The sequence below is a fragment of the Carcharodon carcharias genome, chromosome 14, assembly GCF_017639515.1.
Source record: "Carcharodon carcharias isolate sCarCar2 chromosome 14, sCarCar2.pri, whole genome shotgun sequence".
Lineage (NCBI taxonomy): Eukaryota > Metazoa > Chordata > Chondrichthyes > Lamniformes > Lamnidae > Carcharodon > Carcharodon carcharias.
The window spans coordinates 2,517,709-2,533,786 of NC_054480.1; the positions used below are offsets into that span (position 1 = coordinate 2,517,709).

At 46.1% G+C, this 16,078-nt stretch overlaps 1 protein-coding gene across 2 annotated transcripts in view; it reads right to left on the minus strand.

Moving 5' to 3' along the window:
- mtss1 (MTSS I-BAR domain containing 1) overlaps positions 1-16,078 on the minus strand; it is a 178,918-nt gene that overhangs the window by 17,848 nt on the left and 144,992 nt on the right. For both annotated transcript variants that reach the window (XM_041205586.1, XM_041205584.1), the window contains exons 7-10: positions 15,185-15,342; positions 7,582-7,689; positions 6,648-6,748; positions 5,417-5,543 (exon numbers count right to left, since the gene is read on the minus strand). In XM_041205586.1, the coding sequence (XP_041061520.1) occupies positions 5,417-5,543; positions 6,648-6,748; positions 7,582-7,689; positions 15,185-15,342 (494 nt within the window). The remainder of the gene's footprint in view (positions 1-5,416; positions 5,544-6,647; positions 6,749-7,581; positions 7,690-15,184; positions 15,343-16,078) is intronic.

Here is a 16,078-nt window from a genome sequence, read left to right on the forward strand (position 1 = left end):
AGGGTCTCAGACGGCACTGGCAGGAAGTTTGATCAGGCCTCAGCTCCTCATGCACCCCGCCCCCCCTCACCCACCCAGCTCTTCATTAACTTACCTCTCACTCACTCACCCACCTACCCAGCCCCTCAACCTGCCCACTCAGCCAACCAGCAGCCCCTCACCCTTACCTCCCCTTGCCTTCTGTGGAACAGAAATAGAGGAAGAAATGTAGAAAAAAAAATGGGAGAAACTGACCAAGAAAAGATCTCACTGAAGGAAGAACAGAAAACCTCCCTGAAAGCTGAGCTGGTGAAGGTGATAAAGAGCCACCAACTAACTTGTGTCGCTTGATCAAATCAACTGATGCTGGTCCACAGAGCTGCTTCATCCACCATCAGTAACAGGGGGTCCAGCAGTGTGTGCCTGCCTCTCATCCTCAGACTTCTTAAACTCCTTAACCTCCACTCTCTGTAAACAGCTTCTTTCACCCCATTAATCTCCTACCACCCCACCCATCATCGACATCTCCCATTGTGCAGTGTGCTAGGTTCCGGAAGTGAAAGTGCCACAAAGAGACCGGGATGATCCCCACTAGATATGATACAGTCAAATACACAGCACCCCCCCACTCCCCCTCCCGACATGCAGGTCCTTCCACACGCTCTGCTCCAGTTATTCCTGCTCCACAGTCACACAGCTTCAGTGGAAGCCAGTCCTTTCCATGCTTGACTCTGACCCTCCCTCAGGACCGAGCACTCAAACCTGGCTTGGAACAGGCTGTTATCACCTTGCCGGTTGCTGCCCACAGCCCAGTCTTGGAGCCAGAGCAGAGAGAAGTGGGAGAGCTGCATTCACTAAACGACCTCCAGGTTTCTGAAGCCTCGGAGGATGCTGAACTGGTAGATTTCTGCAGGTTAAACAAATAATTAAAGCAAAAAAAAAGGAAACAGAGAGAGGGAGGAAGAGAAAGAGAGAGAGAGAGAGAGAGGAAGTAGAAGATTAGAAATCATACTTTTGGACATTGTTTTTTTTAAACCATTTGAAAGTCCAGGGATACCCAGAGGAACTGTGCAGCAATGCACAGGTTTAACACGGAATAAACGTTCACTAGATTTTCAGCTTCAGCTGAATGTGCAACACACAACCACTTTACTGAATCAGCTGAGATTGAAAACCTCTCCCACTCTCCATGTACCCCCATACCCTTTGCCCCCACCCTTTGCCCCATGACCCCCCCCCACTTCTCCATAACCCTCTCCCACCTCAACCTTCCCCCAACTTCCCTCCTCCCCCACACCCCATGCCCCCGAGGATGGGGTATCCATGAAATTGTACGGCAGGTAGGGAAACCTCGTTTCCCCAGCTTCGCCTGTCTCATCTACTGCAGTGGGACATGCAAAGCAACACTGGGATTTGGGGGGGGGGGGCTAACCTGGGGAGGTGTCAGGATTTGGAGGGGTAAGGGATGAGGGTGAGAACAAAGTGAATGGAAGCGATTACATTAACACACAAGACCAAATCCAGATCTGCTGCAGAGTCTGGTTCAATCTGGAACAACTTCAAACTCTATAAAGTATTAGAGTATCATTTTCCCCTTTGGGACACAGGCAAATTATTACAAACAGTTATCACCCTCAGTAAAAGGAACTTCACTCATTTCAAACATTAAATGTGTGTGCTGATTTACTCAGTAGTTTTTCTTCAATTTAATACTTTATAAACAGCCCGGTTCCAGAGAGCAGAGCTCCTACTTGCCCTCATGGCTCATAGTCTCACTGTCTCATCCTGCTTCATGACCCCTGGACCAGGAGACCTTCCTACACACATCTCAGAGACCCTGGTGAAACTGTCCACGGGCTCCAGATCAGTTCCTCTGCTCATCGCACATCGGGTGTCATAATCGAGGGTCATTTTCAGAACTGTACTCAGACAGTAAGAAATAATTGAACCAGGGCACAGAAGTCATCGGGTCTCCATTTTGAAGTCACACACTTTCTCAATTTTAATATTCAATATTCATAGTCAGATAACAAATAGAATACAAGCTGTGAAGTAGAGAACTAGCTGCACCACAGGAGTTACGCACTTTTTCAGCACAGAAACAGGCCATTCAGCCCATTTTGAGCATGCTGGTCTTTATGCTCCACATGAGCTTCCTCCTGTCCCTCTTCATCTCACCCTATCCTTCTATTCCTTTCTACCTCATCGGTTTTTCCAGTTTCCCCTTAAATGTATCTATACTATTCACCTCAACTGCTCCCTTAGGGAGCGAGTTCCACATTCTAACCACTCCCTGGGTAAAGTTTCTCCTGGATTCCCTATTGGATTTATTAGTGACTATCTTATATTTATGGCCTCTAGTCTTGATCTCACACTTAAGTGGAGGTGTCTTTGTTGAGTTAAGACAGGCATTACATTTTAAGTATATTATAGATACTTACTTGCCTGTTTTAATATTTTAGGAGCAAGTTCTTGTGTGCTTCCATCTAATTTGGTGATGTTATGAGGATGCTATTTCTTATTGAAATAACATAAATTTCACAGCAACAAGCAGCTGAACTGCTGTATAATACTCATTTGTCAGTGGTATATTAATGTAATTGGGTAGGAGAGTTTTCTGACAGATACATCACAGTTGCATCTCAAAATTAAAAGGTGTCTCCAAGGACCTGCTCCAGACACGAAAAAAAACTATTTGAATTCACTAAACAAGCAACATTGGTATAACGTCCCTCGTATGAGATTATACAAACATGCAAAATAGGAACAGAAATGGGTCACTTGGCCCCTCGAGCCTGCTCTGCTATTCAATAAGATTATGGCTGATCTGTTTCTGTTTCAAATTCCACATTCCCATCTAACCCCGATAACCTCAGATACTCGATAGACAAGGGAATCAATCTACTGCCGCTTTAAAAATTTTCAATGACCCCGCTTTATAGAATATTCCAGCACAGAAGGAGGCCATTCAGCCCATCATGTCTTTGCCAGTTTGCTGAATGAATTCTCCACTCAGTCCCTGGACCCTGCCCCTGCACTGCAACTTTTACATTTCCCTATTCCAAATATTTATCAACAGCTTTTAAACTGTTTTGGCCTTTATTGCAAGGGGATTGGAAAAAAAGAATAAAAAAGTCTTGTTACAATTACTTAGGGTTTCACTCCCCCCAGTTTTTTTTATTATTCATTCACAGGATGTGGGCTGCACTGTCTGGGCCAGCATTTATTGCCCATCCCTAATTGCCCTTGAGAAGGTGGTGGTGAGCTGCCTTCTTGAACCGCTGCAGTCCATGTGGTGTAGGTACACCCACAGTGCTGTTAGGGAGGGAGTTCCAGGATTTTGACCCAGTGACAGTGAAGGAACGGTGATATATTTCCAAGTCAGGATGGTGAGTGACTTGGAGGGGAACTTCCAGGTGGTGGTGATCCCATGTGTCTGCTGCCCTTGTCCTTCTAGATGGTAGTGGTCGTGGGTTTGGAAGGTGCTGTCTAAGGGGCCTTGGTGAATTTCTAAGCAGACACCCCATGTCCTAGCCACCAGGAGTATTAAAACAATAGTCCTCACCTCTCCCTTTGTTCACTTGCTGATGATTTTAAATTGATGCCTTCTGGTTACTGAGTCATTTATCAAAGGTAACAGTTTTTCTAGATTTATTTTATCAAAACCCCTCAATATTTTGGCCATCTGACTGAGACAAAGGGACAGAGTATTGTTCTAAGTTTGCTGATGATACAAAGCTAGGTAGAATGCAAGCTGTAGGGAGGACAGAGAGACTGCAAAGCGATTTTTACAGGTTAAGTGAATGGGCAACAAATGGAAGGAGGAGTATAATGTGGGGAAGTGTGAAGTTATTCACTTTAGATGCAAGAATAGAAAAGCAGAATATTTTTTAAAAGGTGTGAAACTTGTAAGTGTTGATGCTCAAAGAGACTTGGGTCGTACTGGTACAAGGAACACAGAAAGTTAAAAAACAGGTGCAGCAAACAATTAGGAAGGCAAATAGCACATTGGGCTTTATTGCAAGGGGATTGGAGTACAGGAACGAAGCAGTCTTGCTACAGTTGTACAGGGTTTTGATGAGGCCACACCTGGAGTATTGTGTGCCGTTTTGGTCTCCACATTTAAGAAAGGATATTTACTTGCACTGGAGATGGTACAGCAAAGATTCACTAGGTTGGCCCCTGGGATGAGAGGGCTGTCCAGTGACGAGAGGCTGAGTAAAATTGGGTTTATATTCTCTGGAATTTAGAAGAATAAGAGGCGATCTCATCAAAACATACAAAATTCTGAAGGGGTTTGATAGGGTGGACGCTGAGAGATTGTTTCCACTGGTCGGGGAATATAAATCACGGGGGCACAGTCTCAGGATAAGGGGCTGATCATTTAGGACTGAGATGAGAAGAAATTACTTCAAAGGGTTGAGAATCGCTGGAATTCTTTACCCAAGAGGATTGTGGATGCTCCATTTTTGGAACACATGGGCTGGGATAGGCTCAGAGTTTTGATGTCTGAAGGAAACATAAGGATACGGGGACAAAAAAAAAACGCTGGAGAAACTCAGCAGGTCTGACAGCATCTGTGGAGAGAAAGACAGAGTTAACATTTCGAGTCCGTATGACTCTTTGTCAGAGCTAAAGGGAAGTAGAAATGTGGTGAAACATATGCTGATTAAGGGGGATGGGACCAGTGAAGCTGGATAAAAGGGATACGGGGAGTTGTTAAGAAAGTGGAGTTGAAGTTGAAGATCAGTCATTGTATTGAATGGCAGACCAGGCTTACTCCTGCTTCTATTTTGTCTGGTCTTATGTATCACCACTAGATTTCCTTGTGACCTTTATTTTAAATGAAAACAACGCCAGGTTTCTCATCCCTCCCCAAAGCTAAAGCCCCTCATTCCTGGGCATGCTTTGCACTCTCCCCAAGGTCCCCAACATTCTTATAGCTGGACACCCAGAACCTGGTTCAATATTCCAGCACTTCACCCATGACCACGCTGCCGACCCACATTCTGCACACACAAAGAATGAAGCCCCTGGTTGGAGGCAGCCCTTGTCCAGTGGGCCAGACCTCGGTGTGAGTCAGTGCATTCAGGCACAAGGAAAGAGAATCATGGACAAAACAAAAATTCACCATGACACAACGATTGGATCCACATCTTCCTGGACTCCAGGGCAATCAGGAAAAACCAACATAGGAGGAGGAGCTCACTCTCCCTCTCAATGGATAATCTCACCAACAGCTCCACTGCAGGTCTCAGGCCAAGCTGGGAAACCCAGTGAAACCACTGGTATGTAATCAGAGTTTCACTGCATCGGTGGCTGATTTGGCACTATCACGCAGGATTGAATCAAGACAGGGACACTCAGATAGTAGCAGACACCACACCTGACTGTGCAATTACAGGAAGGAAGGTTTGGAGTCAGATTCCACTCTTACCTGGCTGGTGCCATCAGCTGTTGACACAGATGGGGTTTGTATATGAAGCGTTTCCATTGACGGAGAAGCAGATTCGAAGTTGGGAATACCGGGGTGTCTTCCTGAAGATTGTGGGTACTGGCACATGCTGCAGGAATAGGAGAGAGAGAAACTTGGTTGGTTTTCCTTTATACCACTTGTCTGATTGTAATGGCCGAACATTCCTGTTCAGGTACTGCTCACTCCAACACTTCAAATCTCTTATTCTGTCCTTTCCCTCTCCGTTTGCCTTTATTGTGCCGATGTAATAATCTCCAGCCCTGCTCACAGGTCCCAGGCTTACTGCTCCCAATAGTGGAGTGTCACATCACACTGTATCTTTACTAGCCAAGTCATCAGCGAACCCTTTACTGATGTTTTTCTGTATGTTTTACATTGAATTTCCACACAGAAAAAGGCCATTCAGCCCAATTGGTCTGTGCAGATGTTTCTGCTCCACACAAGCCTTCTCCCACTCTCTCCCTCTCACCTCCATCACCGTACCCTTATATTCCTTTCTCCTTCATGTTTATCCAGCTTCCGCTTAAATATGTCTCTGATATTTGCTTCAACCATTCCATGGTGGCGGGATTCACATTCTCCCCACTCTCTGGGTAAAGGAGTTTCTCCTGAATTCCTGATTGGATTTATTAGTGACTGTCTCATATTGATCCCCCCCCACAAGTGGAAACAGCTTCTCTACGTCTGCCCTATCAAAACCCCCTTCATCACCTCTATCAGGTCACCCCTCAGTCTTCTCTATTCTAGAGAAATGAGCCCCAACATGTCCAATCTTTTCTTGTAAATCTTTTTTGTACCCTCTCCAGTATCATAATATCATTTTTATCATATAGAGACCAGAGCTACTCTATAAAAGATAGAATAAGTTCAAGTTCCAGTCTATAGTGCAGAGTGCCAGCAACCTAATAAACCACAAGTATTCTTTAGAACTGACATAAAGTTCCAATCCCAAAGGATATCAACAAGGTGAAAGATAGCAGGGGAGATCAAAGGAGGAGTGGTTTTAGCTGAAACCAAGCCCAGCTTAGCTTTAGGAGTGTGAGGAATTCCATTAATTTAAGGTGGAGAGAATGAGTTTGAATTTGAACACAGTCTGGATGTAAGGTGAGGAAGGACGTGGTAAAAGGAGAGACTACAGGCAATGTCAGGCTAAAGAACTAACAAACGCGAGTGAGCACAGCTGGCTGCCCACCTGCTCATAGTCCCTCTCCGAGAGTGGGAGCTGCTGGGAGACGAGGGGGGAGTGTGATAGGTGTAGTTATAATCATCTGCCACCTTCAAATCCAAGATCACCTGTCAAGGAAAGAGAACACAAACACAGTCAGAAACTGCAGCTGCTCAGAAGAACAGCAGGAAACAGAGTCAAGCTCTCACCGTGTGGAATAATAGGAAGGGTAATAGATTAACTGAACATTAGAACATTCCTGCACAAATAAATGTGACTTTAAATTAAAATCTGGTGAGTGACCTGCCCAGCATCTTTCAAACTACTTGTTCCTCTTTATCATTGACCTAAATAAAAATTCCGTTACACTCTAAAGAATATTTGAACTAACACAAAATTAGTCACTTGGTAGTACAGAACTCGAGTATTGCTGAAAAAAGAGACATGTCAAAGCTTTTTGTGTTGCACTCATCAGGACACGTCACAAGAGTACCAATATAAGGGGAAAACAACAATTTATATTGTATGAGAAGAGGGTGCTGATTGGTTGCCAAGTAGACTCTAATGGTAAAGGAATTGCCATGGAGAATGCACCAGTGATGGTGACTATCAGTTAACTGCCAAGCATTGTTTGAAATTTAAACGGGGCTGCTTGACCCTGATTGGTCAAGTCATTGTCCAGCAAATGGCTTTCATTTATTTTGTTTAGCTGAAAGAGGCACAATTTGTGTACATGTTCTTTGTATCTGCAAAGAATGGACTGGGCTCCCACCTTAGATCACTGGGTGTGCAGTGGACGTTCTGAGTGCGATGCTCATGCAGTTGCACAGCAAAGGCCACAGTGACCGTTGGCCAGCTGAGCTACGCAGTTTTGTTTTTAGGTCCTTATCAATGCCGCAGAGGAAGAAAGATCCCGAGAAAGGTCAAACTCCCCCATTCAGAGGTGTCAAAAGCCACTCACCTGTTCACTAGCAGGAGGTAGTTTCTGGGGGTCAGCAGTCAGGTTTGTCAGGTCTTCTAGAATAGTTTGCAAGTGTGTAACCTCTCCGAGCATTCCGATCTCCTCGCCCTGTGTTTGATAGATGTGCAGGGAAGAGAAATGGAAATTTTAACAAACAGCCGACTGGGTGTTTACATGAACTAAAACTCGCCCCATTAAATAGAGAGAATATTTCACAAGGACTCAGCAGCTTTACATCTCAAGGAAACAAACTGTGAATGAAATCAGCAGCAGCTCCATTAGTGTCTGTGTTCTGGGTCCTGACCTACACTAATTCCTGGACTTGTATTCTCTCGAGTATAGAAGATGAAGGGGTGATCTGATTGAGGAGTTTAAAATAATTAAAGGATTTGATAGGGTTGATAGAGAGAAGCTATTTCCTCTGATGGGGTGAGTCCAGAACAAAGGGGGCAGAACCTTAAAATGAGAGCTAGGTTGTTCAGTGGCAATGTCAGGAAGCACTACTTCACACAAAGCATAGTGGAAATCTGAGAGCAGAGTGCAGGGTTATAAATCAGCGAGAGAAAGCGAGAATTCAGAGGGACAGGGCGGGGTTAAGAGAGAATTCGGAGGGACAGCGCGGGGTTAAGTGAGAATTCGGAGGGAAGACAGGGTGGGTTAAGTGAGAATTCGGAGGGAAGACAGGGTGGGTTAAGTGAGAATTCGGAGGGAAGACAGGGAGGGGTTAAGTGAGAATTCGGAGGGATGGGGTGGGGTTAAGTGAGAATTCGGAGGGATGGGGAGGGGTTAAGTGAGAATTCGGAGGGATGGGGAGGGGTTAAGTGAGAATTCGGAGGGATGGGGAGGGGTTAAGTGAGAATTCGGAGGGACAGCACGGGGTTAAGTGAGAATTCGGAGGGACAGCACGGGGTTAAGTGAGAATTCGGAGGGACAGCGCGGGGTTAAGTGAGAATTCGGAGGGACAGCGCGGGGTTAAGTGAGAATTCGGAGGGAGAGTGCGGGGTTAAGTGAGAATTCGGAGGGAAGACAGCGCAGGGTTAAGTAAGAATTCGGAGGGACAGCGCGGGGTTAAGTGAGAATTCGGCGGGATGGGGAGGGGTTAAGTGAGAATTCGGAGGGATGGGGAGGGGTTAAGTGAGAATTCGGAGGGATGGGGAGGGGTTAAGTGAGAATTCGGAGGGAGGGGGAGGGGTTAAGTGAGAATTCGGAGGGATGGGGAGGGGTTAAGTGAGAATTCGGAGGGATGGGGAGGGGTTAAGTGAGAATTCGGAGGGATGGGGAGGGGTTAAGTGAGAATTCGGAGGGACAGGGAGGGTTTAGGTGAGAATTCGGAGGGACAGCGCAGGGTTAAGTAAGAATTCGGAGGGACAGCGCGGGGTTAAGTAAGAATTCGGAGGGACAGCGCGGGGTTAAGTGAGAATTCGGAGGGACAGCGCGGGGTTAAGTAAGAATTCGGAGGGACAGCGCGGGGTTAAGTGAGAATTCGGAGGGACAGCGCGGGGTTAAGTAAGAATTCGGAGGGACAGCGCGGGGTTAAGTGAGAATTCGGAGGGACAGCGCGGGGTTAAGTGAGAATTCGGAGGGACAGCGCGGGGATAAGTGAGAATTCGGAGGGACAGCGCGGGGTTAAGTAAGAATTCGGAGGGACAGCGTGGGGTTAAGTGAGAATTCGGAGGGACAGCGCGGGGTTAAGTAAGAATTCGGAGGGACAGCGCGGGGTTAAGTGAGAATTCGGAGGGACAGCGCAGGGTTAAGTGAGAATTCGGAGGGACAGCGCGGGGTTAAGTAAGAATTCGGAGGGACAGCGCGGGGTTAAGTGAGAATTCGGAGGGACAGCGCGGGGTTAAGTAAGAATTCGGAGGGACAGCGCGGGGTTAAGTGAGAATTCGGAGGGACAGCGCGGGGTTAAGTAAGAATTCGGAGGGACAGCGCGGGGTTAAGTGAGAATTCGGAGGGACAGCGCGGGGTTAAGTAAGAATTCGGAGGGACAGCGCGGGGTTAAGTGAGAATTCGGAGGGACAGCGCGGGGTTAAGTAAGAATTCGGAGGGACAGCGCGGGGTTAAGTGAGAATTCGGAGGGACAGCGCGGGGTTAAGTGAGAATTCGGAGGGACAGCGCGGGGTTAAGTGAGAATTCGGAGGGACAGCGCGGGGTTAAGTAAGAATTCGGAGGGACAGCGCGGGGTTAAGTGAGAATTCGGAGGGACAGCGCAGGGTTAAGTGAGAATTCGGAGGGACAGCGCGGGGTTAAGTGAGAATTCGGAGGGACAGCGCGGGGTTAAGTGAGAATTCGGAGGGACAGCGCGGGGTTAAGTAAGAATTCGGAGGGACAGCGCGGGGTTAAGTGAGAATTCGGAGGGAAGACAGGGCAAGGTTAAGTGAGAATTCGGAGGGATGGGGAGGGGTTAAGTGAGAATTCGGAGGGAAGACGAGGAGGGGTTAAGTGAGAATTCGGGGGGAAGACGGGACGGGGTTAAGTGAGAACTCGGAGGGATGGGTTAAGTGAGAATTCGGAGGGACAGGGAGGGGTTAAGTGAGAATTCGGAGGGACAGGGAGGGGTTAAGTGAGAATTCGGAGGGACAGGGAGGGTTTAGGTGAGAATTGGGATGGAAGATGGGGCGGGGTTAAGTGAGAATTCGGAGGGACAGCGCGGGGTTAAGTGAGAATTCGGAGGGACAGGGAGGGTTTAGGTGAGAATTCGGAGGGACAGCGCGGGGTTTAGGTGAGAATTCGGAGGGAAGGTGGGGCGGGGTTAAGTGAGAATTCGGAGGGAAGGGGCGGGGTTAAGTGAGAATTCGGAGGGAAGGTGGGGCGGGGTTAAGTGAGAATTCGGAGGGAAGGGGCGGGGTTAAGTGAGAATTCGGAGGGACAGGGAGGGTTTAGGTGAGAATTGGGATGGAAGATGGGGCGGGGTTAAGTGAGAATTCGGAGGGAAGATGGGGCGGGGTTAAGTGAGAATTCGGAGGGAAGGGGCGGGGTTAAGTGAGAATTCGGAGGGACAGGGAGGGGTTAAGTGAGAATTCGGAGGGACAGCGCGGGGTTTAGGTGAGAATTCGGAGGGAAGGTGGGGCGCGGTTAAGTGAGAATTCGGAGGGACAGGGAGGGATTAAGTGAGAATTCGGAGGGACAGCACGGGGTTAAGTGAGAATTCGGAGGGAAGGGGCGGGGTTAAGTGAGAATTCGGAGGGAAGATGGGGCGGGGTTAAGTGAGAATTCGGGGGGAAGACAGGGCGGGGTTAAGTGAGAATTCGAAGGGAAGATGGGGCGGGGTTAAGTGAGAATTCGGAGGGAAGGGGCGGGGTTAAGTGAGAATTCGGAGGGAAGGGGCGGGGTTAAGTGAGAATTCGAAGGGAAGATGGGGCGGGGTTAAGTGAGAATTCGGAGGGAAGATGGGGCGGGGTTAAGTGAGAATTCGGAGGGAAGGGGCGGGGTTAAGTGAGAATTCGGAGGGACAGGGAGGGGTTAAGTGAGAATTCGGAGGGACAGCGCGGGGTTTAGGTGAGAATTCGGAGGGAAGGGGCGGGGTTAAGTGAGAATTCGGGGGGAAGACAGGGCGGGGTTAAGTGAGAATTCGAAGGGAAGACAGGGCATACAAGAGCCAGTCAGAATCTGCATTCGGAAATAAAAATTGAGGTGTGACATCATGGGGAAGCAGGTAGGTGATTGGCTGTTGTGTACTTCTTATTCATCTTATCTAAACTAGGGAATAGTCGTTTGGTAGTACAGAACTTGATTATCACTGGAAAGAGAGACATGTCTAAGGTTTTGTTTTGAACTCATCAGGGCATTTCACAACAATAAGGGGGAAAAAACAATTTGTACTGTATGTGAAGAGAGTGCTGATTGGTTGGCAAGTGACGTTGCCATGGAGAATGCACCAGTTAATTCTGAATCACAGTTAACTGCCAAGCATTGTTTGAAATTTAAACCAGGCAGCTTGACCCTGATTGGTCAAGGCATTGCCCTGATGAATGAGTCAGCGAATGGCTGTTACTATTTTTCTTTAGCTGAAACAGGCACAATGTGTGTACATGTTCTTTGCAGACAGAAAGAACGTGTATTAATATGTGCAGTTTCCAGTGCACGCATTGTGAGGCCGACTGACAATCTTAAATTAGTTGTCAGCGTAATTCTTAGCGCACTGAGGATTATTTGGCAAATGTTGTCCAATCACGGAATTAAGTTGGACACTGTTTTTTGAGTTTTGCCAGCATGGGTTGGTTGGGTATAGTCTGTACCCTGCCTGTTGTGAACAGCGGCTGGCATATGTAGCACTCTGCAGTGTGCTAAGAATTACACTGATAACCAATTTAAGATTCTTCCATTAGATTGGAAAATAGCAAATATAACTCCTTTATTCAAAAAGGGAGGGAGACAGAAAGCTGGAAACTATAGGCCAGTTAGCTTAAGATCTGTCACAGGGAAAATGTCAGAAGCTATTATTGAAGATGTTATAGCAGGGCACTTAGAGAAGTTTAAGGCAATCAGGCAGAGTCAACATGGTTTTGTGAAAATGAAATCACGTTTAACCAATTTATTGGAGTTCCTTGAAAGAGTCACATGTGCTGTGGATAAAGCAGAACCGGTGGATATACTGTACTTAGATTTCCAGAAGGCAGCTGATAAGGTGCAATATCAAAGTTTATTGCAGAAAATAAAAGCTCATGGTGTAGGAGGTAATATCTTGGCAGGGATAGAAGATTGGCTGGATAACATGAAGCAGAGAGTTGCCATAAATGAGTCTTTTTCTAGTTGGCAGGATGTGATGAGTGATGTTCCACAGGGATCAGCCCTGGGGCCTCAACTTTTCACAATTTATATAAATGACTTGGATTAGGGACAGATGGAATGGTGGCTAAATTTACTGATGACACAAACATAGGCAGGAAAATAAGTTGTGAGGAGGATGTAAGGAGGCTACAAAGTGACATAGAGAGGTTAAGTGAGTGGGCAAAGGTCTGACAAATGGAGTATAATGTGGGCAAATGTGAAACTGTCCTTTTTTGCAGGATGAATAAAAATGGCATATTATCTAAACGGAGAGAGATTGCAGCGCTCCGAGATTCAGAGTGATCTGGGTGTCCTAGTGAATGAATCACAAAAGGTTAGCATGCAGGTACAGCAGGTAATTAGGAAAGCTAATAGAATGTTATCATTTATTGTGAGGGGAATTGATTACAAAAGTAGGGAGGTTATGTTTCAGTTATACAGGGCATTGGTGAGACCACATCTGGAGTATTGTGTACAGTACTGGTCTCCTTACTTAAGGAAGGATATAAATACATTAGAAGCAGTTCAGAGAAGGTTTACCAGACTAATACCTGGAATGGGTGGGTTGTCTTATGAGGAAAAGCTGGACAGGTTAGGCTGGTATCCACTGGAGTTTAGAAGAGTAAGAGGCAACTTGATTGAAACCTTTAAGATCCTGAGGGGCCTTGTCAGAGTGGATGTGGAGAGGGTGTTTCCTTGTGTGGAAATCTAGAAGAGGGGTCGCTCATTTAAGACAGAGATGAAGAGAAATTTTTTCTCTCAGAAGGTCGCGTGTCTTTGGAACTCTGTTCCTCAAAAGGCAGTGGAACAGGGTCTTTGAATATCTTTAAGGCAGAGCTAGATAGATTCTTGATTAGCAAGGGGGTGAAAGGTTATCGGGGGTAAGTGGGAGGTTACAATCAGATCAGCCATGATCTTATTGAATGGTGGAGCAGGCTTGAAGGGCCAAGTGACCTCCTCCTGCTCTTAGCTTGTATGTTCGTATAAAGGAAAAGGACAAGGCAAAAGAGCAAAGTAGCAATAAGGTAGTTATAAGCAGAGCAGGGCAGCAAGGGTCAGAGTGTACAAAGACCAGAGTTTTCAAAAACAGTGAAAAACAGAAATAAAGGCTCTGTACGTCAATGCGCGTAGCATTTGCAACAAAACAGATGAATTGTCAGCTTAAACAGGAATAACCTGATCACCATTACAGAAATGTGGCTACAAGGTGACCAAGTCTGGGACCTGAATAATCAAGGATACTTGGCATTTCAAAAGGACAGAAAGGGTGGTGAGGTAGCTCTGTTAATTAAGAATGTAGAATCAGTTTGGGTAGAGATAATAAAAAGCAAAGGTAAGAAGTCAATTGTAGGAGTGGTTTATAAGCCCCCTAACAGTATCCACACTGTAGGACGGGGTATACAGGAAAACATAATAGGGGCTTGTGAGAAAGGTACAGCAATAACATTTGTTGATTTTAATCTACATATAAAGGTAGCACATCAATGGTTACTACACAAAATAAGATCTGATGGTGTAGGGGGTAGCATATTATCATGGCCAGAGGATTGGTTAGCTAACAGGAAGCACAGAGTAGGATAAATGGGTCTTTTCTGGACTGGCAAGCTGTACCTGGTGGTGTGCCACAAGGATCAGTGCTGGGCCTCAACTATTTACAATTTGTACAACAGATTGGATGAAGGGACCAAATGTACAGATGCTAAATTTGCCGATGACACAAAGATGGGTAGGAGAGCAAGCTGTGAAGAGGACATAAAGAGTATACAAAGGGATTTTGATAAGTTAACTGACTGGGCAAAAATTTGGCAGATGGAAAATAATGTGGGAAAATGTGAACTTGTCCACTTTGGCAGGAAGAATAGAAAAGTAACAAATTATTTAAACGGAGAGAGATTGCAGAACTGTGCAGAATAGAGGGATCTGGGTGTCCTGGTACATGAATCACAAAAAAGTTACCATGCAGGTACCACAAATGATTAGGAAGGCAAATGGAATGTTGTTGCCTATTACAAAGGGAATGGAATATAAAATTAGGGAAGTTTTGCTACAATTGTACAGGGCTTTGGTGAGACCATATCCAGAGTACTGTGTATAGTTTTGGTCTCCTTACTTAAGAAAGGATAGAAATGCATTAGAAGCAGTTCAGAGAAGGTTCGCTTGACTCATTCCTGGGGTTGAGGGGCTTTCTTATAAAGAAAGGTTGGGTTTGTATCCATTGGAGTTTAGAAGAATGAAAGGTGATCTCATTGAAACATAGAAGTTCCTGAGGGCTCTTAACAGGATGGATGCTGAAAGGATCTTTCCCTTTTTGAAAGAGACCAGAATTAAGGGACACAGTTTAAAGATAAGGGGTGTCCCATTTAAGACGGAGATGAGGAGAAATGTTTTCTCTTTGAGATCGGTTGTGGAATTCTCTTTCCCAGAGAGCAGTGAAGGCAGGGTCATGGAATATTTTTAAAGCTGAGTTGGATAGGTTCTTGATTGACGAGAGTCAAAGGGTATGGGGGAGGGGTGTAGATAGAAAAATGGGGTTGAGACCACAACCAGATCGGCCATGATCTTATTGAATGGCGGAGTAGGCTCAAGGGGCTGAATAGCCTCTCCTGCTCCTGACATGTATGTTCGTATGGAACTTTCGCCCCCCCAAAAAGCTATTGAGGCTGGAGGTGAGGGGGGGGTGGGGGGTGGTGGTTGTGGTCAATTAAACATTTCAAAACTGAGATTGATAGATTTTTCCTGGGAAAAGGGATTAAGGGTTATGGAACCAAGGAGGGTGGGTGGAGTTACGTGCCAATCAGCCATGATCTAATGGAAAGCCTGGTGTCTGACTTACCAGCACAGGTCTCAGGAGAGTAACAAACGTGCAGAACCGACTGCGTTCCTCAATCAGAGCCCGACACACGGCCTGTTTCTCAGTCTCCTCCAGCAGGACATACTTGTCGTTGACGTCCTGTAAAGCTGTGTCCAACTGTAGCCTCACATCCTCCTTCCCTGTAACACAGCATAAGAAACTGTCAGCACCACAGAACCTGCTGTGTGTGTGATAAAACAATGTGATTTCCACCCCCCCCACCCCCCAACCGGCACTGCACCCACTCCCTCACCTATTGCCAGTGAGACTGTTAATAGCGTTCTCGTCTCTAGGTTAGCAAATCATGGGTTCGAGCCCCATTCCAAGTCTTTAGTTAATACTTTTGGTCAAAAGTCCTGGAACTCCCAACCTAACAGTTCTGGTCACCATATTAAAAAAAAGATACATGAACACTGGAGAAGGTAAAAAACATTAGGATGGTATCAGAACAGAGGTTATGACTTTCAAGAAAGGTTGTAGGTTGGGTCTCTTTGTTCTAGAAAAGAGAAGACTGAGGGGTGACCTAACAGAGGTCTTTAAAAATTATGAAAGGTTTCGATCGGATAAACGTAGAGAAGTTTATACTTACGGGGGAGATCAGAACCAGAGGCCACACATATATATAAGATCGTCACAGAAAAATCTAATTGGGAATTCAGGATAAACTTCTTTACCCCAGAGAGTGATGAGAATGTGGAACTCACTATCACAGGGAGTGGTTAAGGTGAATTGGATAGATACATTTAAGGGGAAGCTGGATAAACACATGAGGAAGGAATAGAAGGAAATGGTAATGGGGGTGAGATGAAGAGGGGTGGGAGGAAGCTCGTGTGGAGCAGAAACACCAACATGGAGCGCATGGGCCGAATGGCCTGT